This window comes from Ictalurus furcatus, chromosome 17 (assembly GCF_023375685.1).
Source record: "Ictalurus furcatus strain D&B chromosome 17, Billie_1.0, whole genome shotgun sequence".
Lineage (NCBI taxonomy): Eukaryota > Metazoa > Chordata > Actinopteri > Siluriformes > Ictaluridae > Ictalurus > Ictalurus furcatus.
The window spans coordinates 4857575-4880074 of record NC_071271.1 but is presented as its reverse complement, the minus strand read 5'-3'; the positions used below and the strand labels follow the sequence as shown (position 1 = coordinate 4880074).

Sequence of the window (22500 nt, the reverse complement as noted above, 5' to 3'; positions counted from 1 at the left end):
GTTTACACAGAATGGTGCAAAAAAACAAAAAACATCCAGTAAGCAGCAATTCTTTTTAATGAGTGGGATCAGCGGAGAATGGCCAGGCTCTTTACAACCGTGGTGCACAGAAATGTTTGGTGTGAAACACCTTGTGGAATCCATGCCATGAAGAACTGATGCTGTTTTGAGAGCAATGGTAGGTCCTTCCCAGTATTATTCTCTTCTACCAATACCCAAACAGTGAAGAATAATGCTTTTGAATGCATTGGATGTCATCGTACAGGAACATCTACCAGGAATATCTGTCCAGGAACCAGCCACATTACTCGTCATGCAGTGCAGAAAGCGCACAGCTTCAGTTGAAGGGAGCCCCAGACCAGCATTTCCAAGAGGATCACGGATCGGTTCTCTGGAACTCACCCGGTCAAGAGGATCAGTTCTATGGACTGCAACCCGGTCAAGATGATCAGGGATCGGTTCTCTGGAACTCACCCGGTCAAGATGATCAGGGATCGGTTCTCTTGAGCTCACCCTGTCAAGAAGATCAGGGATCGGTTCTCTGGAACTCAAGCGGTAAAGATGATCAGGGATCGGTTCTCTTGAGCTCACCCTGTCAAGAAGATCAGGGATCGGTTCTCTGGAACTCAAGCGGTAAAGATGATCAGGGATCGGTTCTCTTGAGCTCACCCTGTCAAGAAGATCAGGGATCGGTTCTCTTGAGCTCACCTGGTCAAGATGACCAGGGATCGGTTCTCTTGAGCTCACCCTGTCAAGATGACCAGGGATCGGTTCTCTTGAGCTCACCCTGTCAAGATGACCAGGGATCGGTTCTCTTGAGCTCACCCTGTCAAGATGATCAGGGATCGGTTCTCTGGAAGTCAAGCGGTCAAGAAGATCAGGGATCGTTCTATAGAGCTCACCTGGTCAAGATGATCAGGGATCAGTTCTCTGGAGCTCACCCTGTCAAGAAGATCAGGGATCGTTCTATAGAGCTCACCCGGTCAAGATGATCAGGGATCAGTTCTCTGGAACTCACCCGGTCAAGATGATCAGGGACCAGTTCTCTAGAGCTCACCCGCTAAAGATGATCAGGGATCGTTCTCTGGAACTCACCCGGTCAAGATGATCAGGGATCAGTTCTCTAGAGCTCACCCGCTAAAGATGATCAGGGATCGTTCTCTGGAACTCACCCGGTAAAGATGATCAGGGACAAGTTCTCTGGAACTCACCCGGTAAAAAAGATCATGGATCAGTTCTCTGGAGCTCACCCAGTCAAGATAATCAGGGATCAGTTCTCTAGAGCTCACCCGGTAAAGATGATCAGGGATCAGTTCTCTGGAACTCACCCGGTCAAGATAATCAGGGATCAGTTCTCTGGAGCTCACCCGGTCAAGATGATCAGGGATCGGTTCTCTGGAGTTCACCCGGTCAAGATGATCAGGTATCGGTTCTCTGGACAGCACCCGGACTCGAAAACAGCTTTCACACTTCCCTGAACGTACCAATACAGTGCAGGAATATTTGCAGCAAATATTTAGTGCAGGAATACCGGCAAACGAGGAGCTGTTCTTGTATAAGTGTATGAAGTGTAGAAAGCGGATAGCTTCAACTGAAATGAGTCCCAGACCACCATTTGGTAGTCTGGACGTCATCCAGGCCCAAAGCCAGCTTTCATTGTACCAAACTCAAACAGCCCTGAATTTGGGAAAATGCAAGTGTGAAAACAACCTAAAAAAAAACCCATCTCTCAAGTTTTAACCACCCTTAATGCGATCAAATGAGTGAATGAAAGTATGAATCTCTCCTTCAGGCAACAGTATGATTTGTTTCAATGTAATAAATTTTTTCCCCACTAGCTAGCTCACTGCTATCATACAGCAGTTACCAATCGCTAAGGGTGAAGTCTTACAACATGCTTCCTCTGAGACACGTAAAACCAGCCAACAGCATCTTTTCAAACACCTGCAACACACTCAGAGGAAAGCGCTATCTGCCCTCATCCGCATACGTGAGCTCACATACGCTCACGGTTGGCTTGTGTTCTATAACAGGCTGTGTGATGTCAGAATATACGAAAGGCCTGCGAAGAAAATGACTACGTTTGTCAGTACTACATCGTCGATCCAGACTCGCCCAGAAAACATTCTTCAAAGCGAGTTTGTAATAAAGAGATTTTAGGCCGCTAGCGTAGCTGTAGCTATCCTGCAAGTCTCACCTGAACAACGTGCCGTGTTCTCATTGCTTGCTTTTAGATTGTCGTAGCGTCGTAGCGTCGTAGCAGCGCTCACAGTAAGAGTTCGAACCAAAAATTTGTTCAATTCTAGAACATTTTCACCGGCTGTCTTTGGTCTTAATGTCACCAAATTGGCCGATGGTGAGCATGTCATATTATGAGGAATAATTATTTACGGTGTGCTGTTTTTTTTTTGGGCAGCAGAATCAGTGGACATCAAACTTGACTGCATTTGGGGGTTTGTGTGCACATTTCATTATTCGTTCCTGAACATTATGGGCTGTTTTTTTATTGACAAATAAAGCACATTTCCTCCTTTCTCATGCACACACACACACACACACACACACACAGAGACTTTAACAGCGCTGTGAACCTTACACAATGACTTCTCGCTACACTAAAATAGACAATAGGCTGCTTAAGTGTGTGTGTGTGTGTGTGTGTGTGTGTGTGTGTGTGTGTAAGAGAGATATATGGAGCTGTCGAGGAAAAAATCCAGTGTTCAACTCATCTTCATGTTCATGGGTTAATGAAGTCTGTCCCTCCCTCAGCAGCATGCTGGCTCTCTGTCTCCGTCCACACTCCTCTCCTCTGGATTTATTTCTCCATCTTTATGAACAAACGACAGCTGAGCGAGGGATGAAAAGCGGCGGAAAAGAGGAGGGAGGAGCCGAGACCATCTGTGCCCTGCTCGTAAAGGGTGGGGTTAATAATAATAATAATAATAATAATAATAATAATGACCATTTAATATTAATTAACTGTATTCACACTACCGTGACCTACGAATGACCCTGGCTGATAGTCCTGACAAGACAAGACAAGACAAGACAGGAACCGGGTTCTGTGGGGTGAAAGGTCAAAGGGCAAACTGTAGGTTTGAAAGAGAAGAGAAAGATGACAGCGCACACTCAGTGAGTGAGCAGTGTGTAAATCCTCTATCCATCTGCTCATCTCTTCATACGCCGGCTGATGAGGTCGGCAGAAAGGACTCGTACTGCGAGCAGAGTTCGTGACCTACGCATGACCTCACCGTGACCTTGAGGTGGTGTGAGAGAATCCTCCTTTCTCGCTCACCCTTTTGTCCTCTGTCTAGCAGTCGCTTTTAGTCGAAGGATATTTGTAAACGCGGGCCTATTGAGGGGGGAAAATAAATAAATAAACAAATAGGACACTTCAGCTAGTCATCGATAACGGAGCAAGAAGTACGTAGCTACTCTGCGTGTACGTTCCGAAACTTTTCAAATGAAAAACGCGGCTTAATTAGTGAATTTGATCTCGCCGGAAAGTCCTGGGGAGTGTGTTTAAACTTAGTGCGATAAGAAAATACATCAAACACACACAAACACACACATGTCCGCCCGCTTAAAGCCTGCCACTGTTATCAGGATGCAGCAGCACCGCGGCACCGCGGCACCGCACACACACTCGTGTTCTCCTCGCTCCGACTGGAGTGTGTTTGAGAGGTATGGGGTAGGTGGTGTTGAGGGGGTGCGCAGCAGGGTGCGAGAATGCTGCTGGGGCTCAGGAGGAGCGATTTGGAACAGAGCCAGGATTCCTGCACTAATATTTTATTTGAGATTAAAACATGGAGCTGAAATGCTAGAAAGCGACAAAGCCATGCAGCCTCGTGCCAACTATACACTTTCCAGAGGTTCGCCGGAAAGAGCGTTCGTTACGCATTCGTTCTGATGATTAACGCACGATTACTACCTCCAGGTGTTTACAGATGTGCAGCGGTGTCTGGATGCGATATCCTCTTTTTTTTTTTTTTTTTTTTTTTTTTTACACCAGAACACTTCTGGGAAGTTTCTGTTTCCTTTGTAACATCTTGGGAATTCACCGTAAAAAAAACCCCCAAAAAACGACTGAAAACCACCAAGTGGTTATGACTAGAGTTACTGTAAAAGCGCACACACACACACACACACACACACACACTCAAGGTCATTTTCTCAAAACAGGTGTGGTTGAAGCATTTTCAGCTAATTTGGGCCGGTTTGATATAACTTGTGCGGTGTGTGTGTGTGTGTGTGTGTGTGTGTGTGTGTGTGTGTGTGGTTTCATTCCCTGACCAGCAATTTTGGTTTTGAGTAGAATTGGAGATGAACTGTTCTCCGCGTGTGTGTGTGTGTGTGTGTGTGTGTGTATGTGTGTGTGTGCTAGGACATAGCGATACATAATTTTATCCTTGTCTCTGTATTTATTATTTTAGATGTACAACAAAAAGTAGCTTTTAACGGCTCCCCCTAGTGGCGCAGCAGAAAAGCACGTCAGGAGATCGTGAGTTCGAATGAGTACCAGGAAGGCAGTAAAATTGCTCCTGCGGTCTGTCTGGGGGGGAGGGGCATACTCTTTCTCTCCAGTGAGATCATGTATGCAGAAGAGTGTAGATAGCGCTTTCCTGAGTGTGGTGTGTTACGCTGCCATGTGATGCAGCAGGAGCAGCAGTTTGAGAAAGGACTCGATGGAAGCATGTGTTTGGTAGCTGTCGTGTGAGCTTCTTGTTTTTTTTGTTTTTTTGAGGTAGAGATGAAGCCAAACGGCATTGTGGGTAATGTAGGAAACCATTAACTGGATGGAAAATAAGACCAATGTGTTTCCTTTAATGTAATGCTTGCGTCTCTTATAAAGTGGTCAATAGTAGCCCATTAAAACAAAAGTACCCCAAAGAGATGGAAATACAGGACCGCGCGCGTGTGTGTGTATGTGTTTGAGAGGGAGAATGCAGGTATGCATGCACACTGAACTGTGAGAAGAGAGCCATGATGTATCTATTATGAGTGACAGGCACTTAGGAAGCGTGTGTGTGTGTGAGAGAGTGTGTGTGTGTGTGAGAGAGAAAGAGAGAGAGAGAGAGATGTATACCCAGCAAGTGACAGCTACTCAGCGCACTCGCCCTTATCCTCCTTTTTATTAGCCTAATTAAAAGACCTGCATTTGTCTCCGTGACGACTGCTCGCCCCATCACGGTGTTATTTACCGTCTAGGCATCCATGGCGATCCCGTCGCCGTAACGACCGGCCTCTCTGATTGTTTCCGTGACAACAGAATGCATCATCTTCTCTCTCGCATCTAATATCACACACACACACACACACGCGCGCACAGACACACGCTCAGAAACGGATGGAACTGTCGGTTATAAAAGCCCATTGTAGCCTTACTGAAGGTACCGGCCATCAATAAACGTGCCACGGCGCCCTGTGTGTGTGTGTGTGTGTGTGTGTGTGTGATGGATAAAGCGAGTGACTCAGTGTAAATAGCCCTAATGCCTTATCTCTTATTTAAATGGAGTTCACTTATTTACAATGCCACAGGGCCATTGCTATCTTTCTCTCTCTCTCACACACACACACACACACACACACACACGCACACACGAGATCTCCAAGAGGATTTATGTGACTCTGAAAGGAGATTTGATGGGAATGGGATAGTGTGTGTGTGTGTGTGTGTGTGTGTGTGTGAGATGCACCTGATCAGGCCGGACCCTCCCGCCCCTGCATTGCCCCCACCGTTAACAACGGCCCATCCGTTACCGTGCCGACAGGCAGAGTGACAGGCCTATTTGCGGGCCCGGCTGAGCTACTCTTGACTTATTGGATGGCACATCGTCAGGGGCGACGGCCTTGTGACAGCACACACACTTCCATTTGGGTGAAAAATCTGGTTAATTTGGCCAGTGTGTTCAGGGAAGTAAAAAGAGGCGTGGCCTTGCTAAATAAAGGGATTGTTGCGACCAAAACTGCTCGAATGTGCCGCAGCTTTTTTCAAAACCTGTGACGCAACTTGTGCTTTTATTTGGCGGAAAACTACTGGAGTTGGCGAAATCGCAGTGGCACGAAATAGTTTTCTTAGTCTTTCACAGCGGTGTTTGTCGGTAAACGCGACCGTTTAGCTGCACTCATGAATCGACGAGGGCTTTGGCTGAATGCGCGTTCTCATGACGTCACACGATGCGTCTCGGCCCGAACCTACGGAAAAAGGCGGCAATTTCTTTTTCAAAAACTGCACGCTTCTCCGAGCATTCGCTTGATTTTGCATTCATTTCTGCGATCGCAAAATCATCCAACCCTGTAGGGGACCGATATATTGATGAACACCTGTCACCAATCGTGTCCATGGTACAGCTGATTTGCATTTAGTCACGCCCACAAAACTCCATAAATGGCAAAGCTCACAGCGATGAAAACGACTAAACAGGTTTCTCCTCGGTGCTAAATCTTCCAGCAATGCAGCTCAGCCACTGCAGCGAGTCGACTCCCGTAGACACACGCCGACTCGTCTTCCTTTTATAACCGCCGTGACACATTTAGGTGCTTCGTCTAAATTACGTTAAGATAAACAATGAATTAAAACCAGTAACTAATAAACTAGTAGCGCAGTGTCCTTCTATCATGCTGCCTCAGAGCATGTTAGCTAGCTAGCTAAGTTAACAAATGCTACATAGGACTTGCACTTGGTGAAAAAAAAAAGATGTAATATGACGTATTATTTCCAAAAATAGTACGTTACATGACAGTAGGTGGTAATATATCATTTCTTAGCAGTGTGCTAAAACTTTAACATAATTAAACGCGATCGCTAGATAGCTAGCTAACTTTAACCTGAGGAATTGCTTATAACAAACCTTTTATTTCTCTTTAGTACAGTAGCACGCAGTAGGATGTGTTTTTCTTTTCATTAATTATGCTCTTCTAGCATATTATCGTGACGTGAGTTGAAACTACACTAACTACGATCTTTTCTATCTCTGGAACTGCCTTAAAATTCGTCAAGCATTTGAAGCATTTGTGATTTTTATTTTTTTTGTGTGTGTGTGTGTGTGTGTGTGGAAAATATATAAACATTTTTGTCCGGCGAGAGAAACTTTCTCACAAACGACATAGCGTGAGAAAGAAAGAGAGATGAAGACAGTGGTATAACAACTCAATACCTAATTCATCACCGAGTACGAAACGAGTGTAATGAAAACCTCCGTACTTTCCTTAAGAAGGAGAGATGAATTGTGTAGCGAGAGAGAGAGCATGAGAGAGAGAGAGACACAGAGAGAGGGAGACAGAGACAGAGAGAGAGCGAGAGCGTGCGAGAGAGAGGAGTGAGAGAGAGAGAGCGAGAGAGAGAGGAGTGAGGAAAAGATATGTTTTTAGAGTAAACCTCCAGATTTGTGTGAGAACCACACAGGAATGTTTTCCTCTCGCGGATGGCTGACACTCATGCCACACACACACACACACACACACACACGGTTTCAGACGGGACATCCAGATTTACAGAGGTGTCAAAGATTTCATGTCCAAAGCTCTCTTGGATCAAGTCTCCTACATTCTCTCAGTCTCTTAAATACATCTCCCTCTCTCTCTCTCTCTCTCTCTCGCTCTCTCTCTCTCTCTCTCCATCCGACGTTTCACTCTTTCAGATCAGAGCTGAGAAAGAAAACAGGCCCGTGGCTCCGCGGCCGACACGGTGGCTGAAAAAGAAAAACACAGAGAGAGAGAGAGAGAGAGAGAGAGAGAGAGAGGGAGAGAGAGAGAGCGAGAGAGAGGAGAGGTGCAAAAACAGAGAGATGGACTCTTCTCGTCCTCCTACAGTGAAGGACAGAGGAGGGAGTCTGAGCCGTGCTGAAGTGTTTCACCTTCCTGCTCTTGTCACCCTCAGTTATCAGTGTATAGTATTACAATTCTAAAAAGTGAAAAAGACCTTTTATCTAATATCAAATATTCATTCATTATTAATATTTATGCAAATAAACTCTCATAAGCCCCTCCCACACCTGAGGATTCTTCCCATTAAAAAAAACCCCAAAAGACACTTTTATTTTACCTTGATATTCTCCGGTCAAAATACCCCGAACAAAGCGCTTTCGGATACTGCTTTCCGTCTTTCTTTCTTTTTAATTCGCTTTATTAGTGAAACTGAGCCAAGCACAACAAGTATCATGTTGGGAAAATACATTTCTGTCCTGTTCCACATGTAGTAAACCATTTTAATGGGTTATTTTGGCCTGAAAATGAAAATAAGAGTGCTGAGCACTTTTCAGGACTTCACTAGTAGAAAAGCTGGAGATGGTAAAAAAAAAAAAAAAAAAAAAAAAAGGCCACATGCCTTAATAGCTTTTATGTTTTATGTGAATTTTTAAGCACCTCATGATTCAATTCAATTCCATTTCTTTTTCTCAAATCAGTTTCATGAACTTTAATATTCTTACAGTTGAGTTAATGACTTAACCACATAAACGTAATCACTGGGAGATACTTTAGTTACCTGTGTTATTATTATTATTATTATTATTATTATTATTATTATTATTATACGTTCTGGTGCAATATTTGAAAGGATCTACAGATAAATTGTGTTTTATAATGTTTTATCTTCCAGCCAATCATCAAGCATTGAACATATGATATAAAAAATAATAATAAAACAGAACTAATTGCTGCTTTTCTAAAGTATAAACCTGCTGGAAACATTAGTAACTGACATTAACTAGCTAGACTCTAAAAAGTGATTACACCGCTTTAACATATTCATACAATAGATTTCCATCTTTTTGTTGAACTTTTATTTCAATATTTGACTTCATTCTAGCGCAAACTCTGCCCGTAATTCAAATATGTTGATGAATTACTACACTATGAAAGACTTTTTTTTATTCCCTCCGTCCATGCAATTTACTCCATAAAACCCAACTTTTAAGCGATTTGTTTTAATATGTGTGATCAAATGTAAAAAGTTCCCAAAAAGTCGCGAAAGTTGACCGTATTTGTAAAACGATCACTTATTGCTTCATAAATTCGAAAAGTACTCCCTAACTCAGCAGTAAGTAATCAAGTGTTACTGTAGTAATTCTTCACTAATTACTAATCACGACCATAAACTACTGCAGCATGCTGATTCAAAGTGATTTAGTACCGGATATGAAATTACTGACAAATAATTGCACATTATTAACATTAACGCATCAGTAATGAATGCTTCATAACTTAACGTGTAGATAATTCAGTGGTTCAAAAGAGGACACGAGGTCATTGCAAAACCATTAAGTCAGCATAGTAGTTTATTACAGTGATTAGTAATCACTGAAGAACTTCTACGGTAACACGCGAGTGCGCACGGCTTAGATAGTAAGTAATTAATCATTAATTAAGGAACTGTGTTGTAAATAAAACGTCACCTGAAACGCTGATACGTGTTTATTTAAACAATTCGGTTTCCATGTCTTTTCAGCAAGTCCTCTTTCCGTCGTTCGCTCTCACACCCTCGGCTCTTGGCTCATCTCTAATAGGTCTGAGTGTCTGTGTGTCTGGCGCAGGCTGGCAAGCCATCAGAAACCTTCCTAAACCTTCACAACCCCCCCACCCCCCAAGTAAAAAAAAAAAAAAAAAAACACCCACAAAGGGTTTTTTGTGTCCCCCGCAGGCAGCCGTAGCTTTACAGGAAGTTGCTGCTGATGATTTATGGTTGTGTGTCCTGGGTGGCAGCTGGCCGGAGTCCCGGCGTCAATCAAGCCGGGGCCGAGAGCACCGGCCAATGGCGTGGCTTCCCCTGCATGCTCTAAAATAAAAAAAGACTACAATGGATGTCGTTAGGAGAGAGAGAGAGGGAGGGAAGAGTGGAGTCGCCATGGAGGAGAGGAAAAAAGAGAGAGAGAGAACAATCAGAAGACGAGAGAAGATGGATGTGCTTTGGCTCGGTTTTCATGGGGGAAGCCCTGGAGCTCTGTCTCTCTCTCTCTCTCTCTCTCTCTCTCACACACACACACACACACACACACACGATATGTTTACACACATTATACCATTTTCTTTCTTTCTTTCTTTCTTTCTTTTTTTTGTGTCTCCTGGAAGGTGGCGAGAACACTGACAAGAGCTTTGTATTGGAAGAGAGTGTGTGTGTGTGTGTGTGTGTGAATGACCTAGCAAGATGCTAATGTGTTAAGACTTCAGAAGGTTCTCCCTGCCCGGCTCCATCAGCTCAAACACAACGCTGAGCCCAACATGGCCGCCGCGGAAAGTGCCGGCAAATCCCGCCTGATGGATCGATGCAGACGTGACGGACAAGAGGGAGGCAACCTGTGGTGTGTGTCTGTGTGTGTGTGTGTATGTGTGTGTGTGTGTGTGTGTGAGGGGGTGTTTGTGTGTCTCAGTAACCTTTTTGCAGATTTAATTTGATAGTGTGTCACTTCTGTGGAAACTATGAACATTTTCCATGACGTCCTTACTAATAACGTGATCATCCAATTAGTAAATGCTCTCAACAATGTACATGGATATGCCCCGCCCCCAGTGGGCGTGTCTTGCGCTACAGTAGCAGCTCGTTAGCCGCAAACATGTTCCGTTAGTGTGTTTTTGGGTGTTTAGTCTTCATGCACGATATTCACTTTTCCAACAAACAAAAAAATGGCGGCGGTGAGACGTTTCGCTCTCGCTAAGCTGTTCGCTTTTCTCCACATTTAGCTAGGTCACTAAGCTAGCGTCAAGTTCTTTTCGATTCAGCGGCGGTGCGGTGTCTGGTATGTCGAACGCTATTGTGTAGACCAGTCACTCTGGCTTCCTCTTCCAAAAGCAAATACGTGCTTATTCTATGCAAATGTGGGGGAAAAAAGTGAAATTGTTATGAAAATTGTACGTTACGATTAGCTAACTTAAATAATCGTCCTGTTTGTAAGAAATGGAATAAAACTGAACTCCTGCACATTCGTCATGAGATCAAGAGACAAAAGGTTCCTGGAACTATGACCGAGGAACCGAAATCAGCCCCGGTCGCTGGAACAGTTTGCATGGTGGACATGTGGTCTTTAGTAAACATTAACTCTGAGCTTATCTTCAGTAACGAAAAGAAAACCATTTTGGTTCTTTTAGTTTTAGAAGCAGTTTTCAGAAGGACTTTTTGCCAGGTCCCCACAAAGTCAGGTATATACAGGTATAACTTACAGAAGTGTCACAACACACACTGCAGATGTGTAAATGTGATAAATATCAAAGTGTGTGTATGGATTCAAGACGATTTTAAACACAAATTCAAGTTACATTAATGAGGCCCAGGGATTTTCTAGTATTAGGCCCAATGTTAATGATTTACGGGCCTGTATATGCCTGACAAGTGTGTGTGTGTGTGTGTGTGTGTGTGTACACATGTGCACATGTGTGTTATTATTCCATAACAGGCTACTAATATGAGCCACATGACAGAAACTCTAAAAACTCATTTGGGCCAAAGCACACACACACTTTCTGCTCTTTGTCAGTGCTGTGACTCTTTAGACTGTGTGTGTGTGTGTGTGTGTGTGTGTGTGTGTGAGTGAGAGAGAGACTGTGCTTGTGAATGTATGAATTTGGTCCTTAGCATGATAATGAGCCTCAAACAGGCATTTTGCCATGAGAGTCATGGGGGGCGAGGGGTGGGGGTTAAGCAAGGGGGCAAAGTTTTGGGGAAGTTATAGCTCCATTATTTTGAAATGTGTCCCTTCTTTTCTTTTTCTGTCTGTCTGTCTGTCTGTCTCTCCCTCTCTCTCTCAGCAGGTGATGATGCAAGTCTAGCTGCTGGCTGTGTTAAGTCACCATGAACTAAGGAGGTATTCCTCAGGAGGGGACTCTGTGTGTGTGTGTGTGTGTGTGTGTGTGTGTGTGTGTGTGTGTGTGTGTGTGTGTGTACTCACACACTCTAGTCTTTACTCCTGCACCACCAAACACAGCAGAATGAGCTCACCGACTATCGTTTCTCCTTCTTCTCTTTTTGTCAGTCCACATGCGAGGTGCGTGTGTGTGCGTGTGTGTGCGTGTGTAACAGAACGCAGCTGCCTCGATGCCTGCGCTGTTTCATGAGTCAGTGTCTTTAATGTAATGTTTGTTAAAGTGGGGTTCGGGGGAAACACAGCCAGGTGTTCATTTAGTTCCAGTGGTGCAAATCACAAGAATTCGCAAAATTCTGAATGGGTTTAATCCAAACCTCGGTAACTCATACACAAGAGTAAATAATATCACCTGGAATCCAATGTTTTCAAATAGCTCTTCAGTGGAAAAAAACAACGCTTTCAAAAATGATCCGTACACGTACAGACAAGGCCTCGGATAATCTTGGGACGAGCGTGATTTCCGTGTTCTCACAAACTCATAACTCTGAATTTCTGGGGGGAAAAAAACAAGTAAACTTCTCCTCAACCCGGAATTCCTACTCGGAAAGTTTCCTCAAGAAACAATTAAGGATAAACTTTCTATCTATCTATCTATCTATCTATCTATCTATATATATATATATATATATACTCAACTGATATATTTCTGTAAAGCTGCTTGATTAAAAACGCCTATACAAATAAAATAGAACTGAACTGAAGAAAAAATTCTTTAATGTTATATTGTATATTAGTATTAGTTTTAGATCAAGGTACAGACGTATTTGCTTGTTAAATGTAATTAACTATACAGTTCACTGTTTTGAGAAGGTAAACATACATCACTCGTTAGTGCTAGCTGGCTAGCTTGTTGCTAACAAAATGCACAGACGTCGAAAATGTCCAAGTTCCGACTTCCCACATAACCACAGCAAGATGGAGAACGCACCAGGGTTCGATTCAAACAGACGAAGCGCTGCACGAGTAAAAATGTCGCACACTCTTGCTGAATATCGTATTTACAGAGAACGAGGGAAAGAGAGAAAAAAAAAGAGGGAGAAAGGAGGTATGTTTTAAAGCTGGTTCTCCACAAAAAAAAAAACAAAAAAAAAACCCTGCTATTGTTTAAAATCAGCCACCTGTCTCAGTTTGTCTCCGTCTCCTGTCTTCATGTCTCTGGCTCTGAATACTCGAGTGTGATGGGTCATAAACCCACATGCGATCGTCTTAGAGACGTGTGTGAATGGTGTGTGTGGGTGCACATGTGTGTGAGGTCAGCGGAGCCGTGTCTCTGAGACAGGGATTAATCCTCCTTTCTGGCCCTGAAAAAGCGGCTGGGGACAGAGAGGAGGAATACATCAGGGCAGAAGAATAAGGGAGGGAAAAAAGAGGATGGATATTTCCGAGTGAGAATGACAGATCCGGAGAGCGAGAGAACGCTGGAGTGACGGACAGAAGGCCGGAGAGAGAGAGAGAGAGAGAGAGGAGTGTGGACGGAGGCAGGCAGACTGAGGGACCTTAATCCTTCACTTCTATTCAAATATGCGCTTAATCTCTGAGCAGGTCTACACACACACACACACACACACACACACACACACACACAGTTAATCTCCAACCATGTCTGAAACTAGAAAGGTGCACAAAAGGCCTTGACACACACACACACACACACACACACACACACTACAACCTCTCCAGGTCTTCCAGACTTCCCACACACTCCGCTGTCCATCCCCCCCGAGTTAAAAGTTTTAATCGTAACAAATCTCCCAAACACACAAACTGTACAGATGATAAGTGAGTGAAACACGGTGGCGGTAGTGTTCGGTGTCTGTGGCGACGGATCTAAAGTAATAAACGACTATAAACTCTTTTTAAAGTAGTGAAGCGGACAACAGGATGGGCGCTTTACATACCTAGTGACGTCATGTGATAATCCTATATACCTGTGTGTGTGTGTGTGTGTGTGTGTGTGTGTGTGATTCCTGGTTTATTTACTGAAGTCATCTTGACTCATAACTCAGTGGCCCTGTAGTCATAAAGCACTCATACCATAATTCTCTCTCTCTCTCTCTCACACACACACACACACACACACACACCAAATGAATAAAGGTCCAAATTTATGAAGATAGTGCAGAAAAGCTGGTGGCCTATCTCTGGAAAAGTTCCTTCAGAGCGTGTAGCCGTAATCAACACACACACACACACACACACACACACACACACACACACAGAGAGAGAGAGAGAGAGAGAGAAATTCCCATAGAAATATGCATACACACAAATTCTCCCCGCTTGACCGTCTGTCATGGTGACACGTACGCGTACGCTCTCCATCAAACCCCTCCAGATGGGCGGGGCTTTATCGCTCCCTGGGCCGCTGACATCACCTCTCCCCAACGACAGAATTGATGATGAAAGCAAACAGATCTATCTTAAGTTACATTTACCAAATCAATTTTATTTTAACAGCCTCTTGCATATTGGCATATTGACGGCTGCTCGTGCTCCGAGGGGAGAGAGGGAGAGAGGGAGCGGAGGAGGCAGACCGAGAGAGAGGGATAGAGAGAGGCAGAGAGGGAGGCGGGGAGGTGATGGTTAATAGCGTTTGCCATATTTAATGCGCCGATGTCATGGTGGAATATCCTCTCTGAATAATGTGGCACTTCATCATAAATTCTTTACAACTTATTTACTTAATGGAGAGAGTTATGGCCTGCTGACAGCCAGCTAATTAAACATAGTGATACAGTGCAGCCCGCCTCCATGTCATCCTCTCTCCATCCCTCTCTCTCTCTCTCTCTCGCTCTCTGTCTCTCTCTCTCTCTCTCACACACTGTCTCTCTTTACCTGTCTCTTATTCTCTCTTTAAAAAAGATATACACAGACACACATACAATGTCTCTCTGCCTTTGCTGTCTTTTCTCTCTCTCTTTCTCTCTCTCTCGCTCTCCTGCTGCATCTCTCTCTTTCGCTGTCTTTCTGTCTCTTAGCTGTCTTTTCTCTCCCGATTGTAAAAGTCAAAGTCTCCCGCTTTCTCTCTCGCTCTCTCTTTCTCTCTCGCTCTCCTGCTGCACCTCTCCCTTTCACTGTCTTTCTGTCTCTTAGCTGTCTTTTCTCTCTCTCTCTCTCTTTCTCTCTCGCTGTCCTGCTGCACCTCTCTCTTTCGCTGTCTTTCTCTCTCTATATATATCTCTCTATCTTCTGGTCTGTTTTTCTGTCTCTCTCCCCTTTTGTCTGCCCTCCTCAGTGTCTGTCTGTCTTTCTCTATTTTTGTCTCTCCCTCTGTCCTTCTCTTTCTCTCTCTCTGTTTTACTATCTCTCCTCTGTCTCTGTCTCTCACTGTCTTTCTGTCTCTCTCTATATCTCTCCATCTTTTGCTCTGTTTTTCTATCTCTCTCCCCTTCGGTCTGTCCTCTTCAGTGTCTGTCTGTCTTTCTCTATTCTGTATCTCTCCGTCCTTATCTTTCTCTCTCTCTGTTTTACTATCTCTCCACCCCTGTCTCTGTCTCTCACTGTCTTTCTGTCTCTCTTTCTGTTTGTCTCTCCCTCTCTTCAAAAGACATACAAAAAGTCACACAATTTCTTTCTCTCACACATAAAACAGTCTCTCACTCTGTTCTCCTCATTCTCTCTCTCTCTCTCTCTCTCTCTCTCTTTCTGCCTTTTGGTCTGTTTTTCTGTCTCTCTCCTTCGGTCTGTCCTCAACAGTGTCTGTCTGTGTATCTCTCCCCTCTATCCTCTTCTCCTCCTCCATCTTTCTTTCTCTCACTCCCTGTTTTACTATCTCTCCCCCACCATCTGGGTCTCTTACTGTCTTTCTGTCTCTCCCTCTCTTTAAAAGACATACAAAGTCACACAATCTCTTTCTCACACACAGACTCTCTCTCTCTCTCTCTCTCTCTCTCTCGCTCTCTCTCAGTCTTTTAAATACATATCGTTCAAGCGTGCAATAAATTACTCGTGGATTAAAATTCATGAAACCCATTTTTTTTTCTTTCAGTTTTTTTTCTCCGTGGAAATCAAGAGAGAGAGTGTGTGTGTGTGTGTGTGTGTGTGTGAGAGAGAGAGAGAGAGAGAGAAGGTAAAAAAAAGAAAGAAGTGCAAGTGCAATTCATATAAATCTACTAATGGTGGGACAGAGACTTTTTCAATCATATTAAACGCCAATGTTTGCCTACGCAGGATTTCTGCTTGGTTCAGATTTATCACTTGGAAGAAAGAAAGAAAGAAAAAAAAAAAACACTCATCATGTAAATGACTTCAGTAGGAAAGCGCTACAGAAAATAATAAAGTATGTAAAATAGCAGATTGAAAACAGACGCCGTCCCAGGAAAAAAGAAACGACTCTTCGACAAGTTAAAAACAATGATAAGAACCCGAGCACAGTTTAATCAGAGAATTATTCAAAAATAAAAATAAAGAAACCAAAAAAAAACTTTTTATAACGATGTTAAACATCATGCTTTTCAATAAGTTTGGTAAATCTGTTCATGTATTTAGACTGTACATAGAAACTGTCTTTTTGAAGTGATTTGTATTAAAATGTCATACCAGTAAGGTGTGACTGACATGACGCTAAAAGTTTTCCCAGCTGCATTGCACCACATCGTATTGTCGGTTGCTTTGGGATAATGATTTTCTCCTTACAATTCACACGGAGACGATTTGAATCTTCAATTATCCTGATGCCCCTGCAGCAACCCTTCAGGCCAGGCCAAATTAGCCTACGTTGACCCTGCCCAAGACCCCTCTCGACCTTTCACCTTGTCTTGTGACCCTGGCTTTGATTAAGAGTGGAGACTGACTGGTGTCTGATAGACGGCAGCGGACCTGGCGGAGGTCGAGGGGGTCGTAATACTTTAACGTGGTTAAAGGACGGATTTACGAGCTCGGATTTTAATCGAGCTGGGTCTCCGAGTCATGACGTCACCAGGACGGAAACCATGACAACATTCAGCTAATGGACGGACAGGAGGAAATAAACGCAAATAGAAGCAGACGGGATATATGTTTACGACGCTGGTAAAATAACGAGCGGATGATTACGAGTTCATCTACTTCCTGCTTATAGACACAGCTAAAGCTTCTAAACGAGAAACAAATACTGTACATCCAAAAGCAACATATAGTCTAGGACAGGAGTCGTCAAAATGGTGGAGACAGGAAAGTATTTCCAGTGGATCAAACCGAGCGTTAAGTGACTTTCTAAAGCAGCCAATCACACATTTAGTGTATGTGAAATATTCATCTGGAATCAGCTCTTCAAGAGAGGAAAGGTTTTTCAAAACACTCGCATACATTTTTATTGAATTTACTCTCTTTGGTCTGATTAGTGAATTGATGATGTTTAACTGGGCAAGTATGAATTCAAAAATAGTCAAAAATCGTAACGTCAGGGCTCCAGAGTGGTGCAACAGACACCCGTTTGCCGTATCGTCCAGAAATCGCGAGTTAGAATGATGACAATGATGACAAAGCTGGCCATGGCTGGGAGCCAAGAGAGTAAAATTGGCTGTGCTGTATGGGTGGGATGGTATACTCTCTCTCCCCTGTCAGTCACAGCAACACTAACCAATCATGGGTGTCTGTGAGCACAAGTATGTGGAAGAGGGCAGATAGCACTTTCCTCTGAGTATGTTACGTTGCCCTGTGACAAAAGCACGCGTTAGCCTTCTCCCTCTGTGTTGGCGTAGCTGTCTGGTGATAGGGGTGACCCGGCTGGCGGAGGGGAATTGGTGAGAAAAGTTGGGGGGAAAAATGCCACTAGGAAACTAAATATAACCACTTCGAATTGATGTCTTATTTTTAGCCATTAACTCATTTTAGAATTTTTTTTGTAGCTGGACATTAATAATAATGATAATAATGAGTCTTTATTTATCATATATACATATGCACAGTGAAATTCTTTTCTTTGCATACCCCAGTATGTCAGGAAGTTGGGGTTAGAGTGCAGGGTCAGCCATGATACTGCGCCCCTAGAGCAGAGAGGATTAAGGGCCTCGCTCAAGGGCCCGACAGTGACAGCTTGGCAGCGCTGGGGCTTGAACCCTGACCTTCCGATCAGACCAAGCCACTGCCACCCTTTACAAGTGTTCCAATACAATTACCAGGACAAATGTACAGTGAGTCTCAAAATACTCCTACTTTGTAGCAGGACACCTTAGTGATTTGCAAGAACCTCAATCTGAGTTGGTTATCACCTTCTGAACAGCAGTAAAGGAATTTAGTGAGACATTAGTGAGATGGCTGAACTGAACTATGCCATTCCATCTATTTGGTGTCAAAATTGTCCAATAAACTTTCCTGTAAATGTGACTGATGGAATTTATGTTAATTATTAAAATGCATTGCAAACTGAAGGAAGAGGTAACCGTGTTATTCAGCATCTGGTGTATTAAGAAACCTTGTAAGCTCTTTTATTGCCATGCACACACTGCACACAGAAGCCTTTGTCTCTTTAACGAGTGTGAAGTGGTGAAGCAACTTGATCTCATGCTAAATTTATTGGAATTCTTAACAACCAAGAACAATTTCCATTGGAAATTCATATAAATGGAGGGAGAAACGCTTGGAACCGCAAACACCAACCCGTAACTTTCTTAAAAACGTGCACTCGTGAGATCGGCAAATGCTTTCCTCAGATCTAAAAGTTGCTCCTACCTCCCAGCCCTGTCGACGATGACTTCCCTCAAAGGGCCCGAAGTCCTCTCCGACCTCCAGCCTCCTCTTGCTCCAGACGCCCAAGCTGCCAGCTGAAACGCTCGAATCACGCAGCTCGAAGTCTGGGTGCAGAGACGCCGCTGCCTCCTCATCGTCCAGGTACACGGGTGCGTGGAAGGAGGTGTTGAAGCAAGAAGAGTCGGCTGGGGAGCTTCTTTCACATAATACACTCGATGAGTGGATGCTGTTAGAGGTGATTAATGGGACGGGGTCTCCGTTGGACGCAATCCCGGCTTCCTCCAGGACATCAGAGGGGAAAAGTGGGAAGTCACCTTCATCACCTGTAGAGGATGAGATCATTTTTAACAATTATGCCTAAAGGATTGGGACATTGGGTCAAAGATGCCTGTCGGTTTGGTGAGTGCAAGTTAAAAACACGTGTAAAGAAACAAAAGGTGATAAGGATAATATTCGTTAGAAGATAGGCCTCTGGATTAGGGCCATGCAGACAACCCGCCCACACACACTTGTATCTCTGCCAACTTGGCAAGATCTACAGCTTGTCCATGAGTGCTAAGTGCTAACTCAGTGTGTCCACATATGGGAAAATATACATAGCTCCAAACAAAGGTATCTGACCACCAGTTAAACAAACACGAGGAAGAGGAAAGTGGTTAGTGTCTGTAATAACACCGTGCACGACTAGCTGAGAACGAGTCGGCTGATTGTGTCCTCTTAGTACACCCTGTCAGACACCTCCTAAAGAGCCAGAGCCAAATGTTTGGCACGGGAATCCCCACTGGGAAGATTGAATTGCCTTGAGTGTCGTCTGCATTGTGTGGCTCCCAACACTCATACTTCCTTTTTTTTAAAAACATTTTCCATCCGTCCCTGGCGACGGGGAATCAGAGCAAAAACAGCGGACATTTCAGCCAGCGAGGTTAATTGAGAACGGACAAGAGAGGACGTTGTCTGTGACCTATAACCTTTTCCTTGGTTTGGAAAGGAAGAGTAGCACGTGGCTGATGAGAGTGTTTTGTTACTGTGTTTGAGTTACTGTCCCCACTGGAACGCCTACGATTACTGTTCTGACTCCCGTTTTAGTCACACAGAGAAACTGCGAGACGAACATCTGTACATCTCATTAGCGTTACCAGTGGTAATATACTAGTATCTAGGAATTGATTATTCCGTGGCTTAGTGGTTAGCACATTTGCTTCGCATCTCCAGGGTTCACACCTCCGGAGTTTGCATGTTTCCTCCATGTTTTGGGGGTTTCCTCCGGGTACTCCGGTTTCCTCCCCCAGTCCAAAGACATGCCTTATAGGCTGATTGGTACTTCTAAATCGTCCGTGGTGTATGAATGTGTGTGTGATTGTGCCCTGCAATGGGTTGGCACCCCATCCAAGGTGTACCTCGCCTTGTACCCAGAGTCCCCTTGGATAGTCCCCAGGCTCCCCGTGACCCTGTGTAGGATAGGCGCTACAGAAAATGGACGGATGACTCGATAACTGAAGCGACACTAATTTTGCTGTCTCAGTGCAACCAAAGACAACTGACAACAAAATTCTGTCAGTGTCAGGAAATCTGTGAATGTGAGTGTAGCTACGAAGCTTGTCTAAAAACCACCAATAGGAGGACAGCCAAGGATTACACGAAACTCATGGGACACTATAGTGGCCATGGTGAAATGTAAACATAGCATGTGGACATGGACAGAAGAAATGACCTCACTTGCTTGGTGAATGTTTTTGTTTAACTCTCGATCACGCTAATTGATGGTGTAAGCAGAACTCAGCCAAGATTTTTATTGGGATCATCTTGTACAGTGTGACAAGGACTAATCGTACGGTCTACACCGGCTTAACACACTTGGAGCTAACCTACTGCGAGTAGGCCAGAGTGGAGCTAGCATGCTGTGGCTAGTACGCTGTGGCTAACAGCATGTGACAGGTAGTGGTGAGTGCTAATGAGGAGTGGGCACATCCTCCTGTCTCCGTACATTCCAGTGTCACAGCATGGCAGCTAGCCTACTCTCAGCCTACACACACACACACACACACACTTGCCTAGCTTTCCAACAACAGCTGAGAGCAGGTCAGGCACTCTTACTCTAAGCCGAGGCTCTGTTAAACATATGAAACCATAATGTTAACCTCAGCTATGCTGTTTAAACATCATTCAGTCCGAGAGCAAGAGCCTGCCACAGTCGCCAAGGCTTTTAACGGTAACCCAATCCGCCTTTCACTAGCTCCCACTTCTCACTACTTCATTCCGCCGCTTAAAATTGAGAAGGGAAAAACCCAATCCCCTCGTCATGTGCAGTAGTGCCTGTTCAGTTTTGAGCAATAAACATATTCTTTTCGGTCTGTAAAAAAAAAACGGAGCGACCAAAGTGAAGGTGGGGTTCACGCTCGGAAGACTAGCAGCGGTTTCAGTGTTCTGTTGCTGATAGCGATCAGGGTTTGGTCAGTTTTAGCCTTCAGGGATTAGTAAAGGTTGACCGAGTCTTAGCAATTTTTTTTATGGATATACAATCAGCTGTTTTCTCAGGACTTAAGAGTCACCTGCAGTATTTCAGAACAGGGGAATAGAATTCATTTCCTTGTATACATCAACAAGAGTCAGTTTCATCAGCTTTTATAGGAGATAAACAAAATTCTCCACACACACACACACACACAAGGTTGGTTTAATATCCTTATGAGGACCTTTCTTAGAATTCCATTGAATTCCATGCTACACTTAAATTCAAACATTATTTTCACTTCAATGACTAAAATTTATTTGATCATTTTTTAGCAAAAGAGCAGTTTTATGGGGACCAACCAAATGTACCCACAAGGACAAAATACTGTATATGACAAAGTAATTCCTCTCCTTGTAGGGGACATTTACCTCACTAAGATATAAAAGCATGCCTACAGACAAGAGGACAAACACACCACACACACACACACACACACACACACACACACACAGGTTTGGGTTACAATCCTAATTCTGAGGACCTTCCACTGACAAAATTATTAATGCTACGCGACACCAAAATATAACCTCAGAAACCAAACGTAAACATTTAACATTTTGTCTCTTTTGTTTTTATATATATTTAAGCATTAATAATAATAATAATAATAATAATAATAATAATAATAATAACAGCTTTTCCTTGTGGGGACCAGCCAAAATTTCCATATAAGGTAAAAATAAATATTTGACAGAAATATTCCTATTCTTGTGTGTACACACACACACACACACACTCACACACACACACACACAGAGTGGTATTTCCCACATGCAGTCCTGCCCTCCACCCCTGATAACATCTTCTCAGGCCGTGCCCTTCATGATGACCCGCACTGTACAATGGAACTCTGACTATAAACCATCCTCGATTAGAACAGAACGTTCTAGAATAGAAATAAAGTTCCCCTGGTGATGTCACTCACACAAACACAACAATCACTGTCCGAGAATCCCAAAGAATAGCAGCATTTCCTGTCATTTAGTAAAGGAACATGACACATTTCTTCCTGTGGCACCCATAACGATGGTGTGTGTGTGTGTTTGTTTGTGTGTGTGTGTGTGTGTGTGTGTGTGTGTGTGTGTAATCCACTGTATATTCTACACAGGTAGCATATCATACATACACACAGGTGTGTGTATGTACGATAGTAAAGGTGTGCACAGAAACAGGCCTGGGAAAAAGATTATGTGTGTGTGTGTGTGTGTGTGTGTGTGTGTGTTGAATGGTTTTCACCTCTGCTCCGGGGTTCTGTCTCTCTCATACATCTTGTGATTATGCCGAGCAGCGTGGGAGCCTGCATCATTACCGCCTACATTAAAGATGATAGGAGCGGCCATTAATCACCATGACAACACACCCTAATGGAGAGGTGACCCAGTCAACGCCCGGGGACGTCAGGAGGCGCACACACACACACACACACACACACACACACACACATACACTCACACACGGTACAAA

General features: G+C 43.9%; 1 protein-coding gene across 2 annotated transcripts in view; it reads right to left on the bottom strand.

The window, feature by feature from the left end:
- mecom (MDS1 and EVI1 complex locus) overlaps positions 1-22500 on the bottom strand; it is a 155161-nt gene that overhangs the window by 78289 nt on the left and 54372 nt on the right. For both annotated transcript variants that reach the window (XM_053647774.1, XM_053647776.1), the window contains exon 2: positions 18507-18847. In XM_053647774.1, the coding sequence (XP_053503749.1) occupies positions 18507-18847 (341 nt within the window). The remainder of the gene's footprint in view (positions 1-18506; positions 18848-22500) is intronic.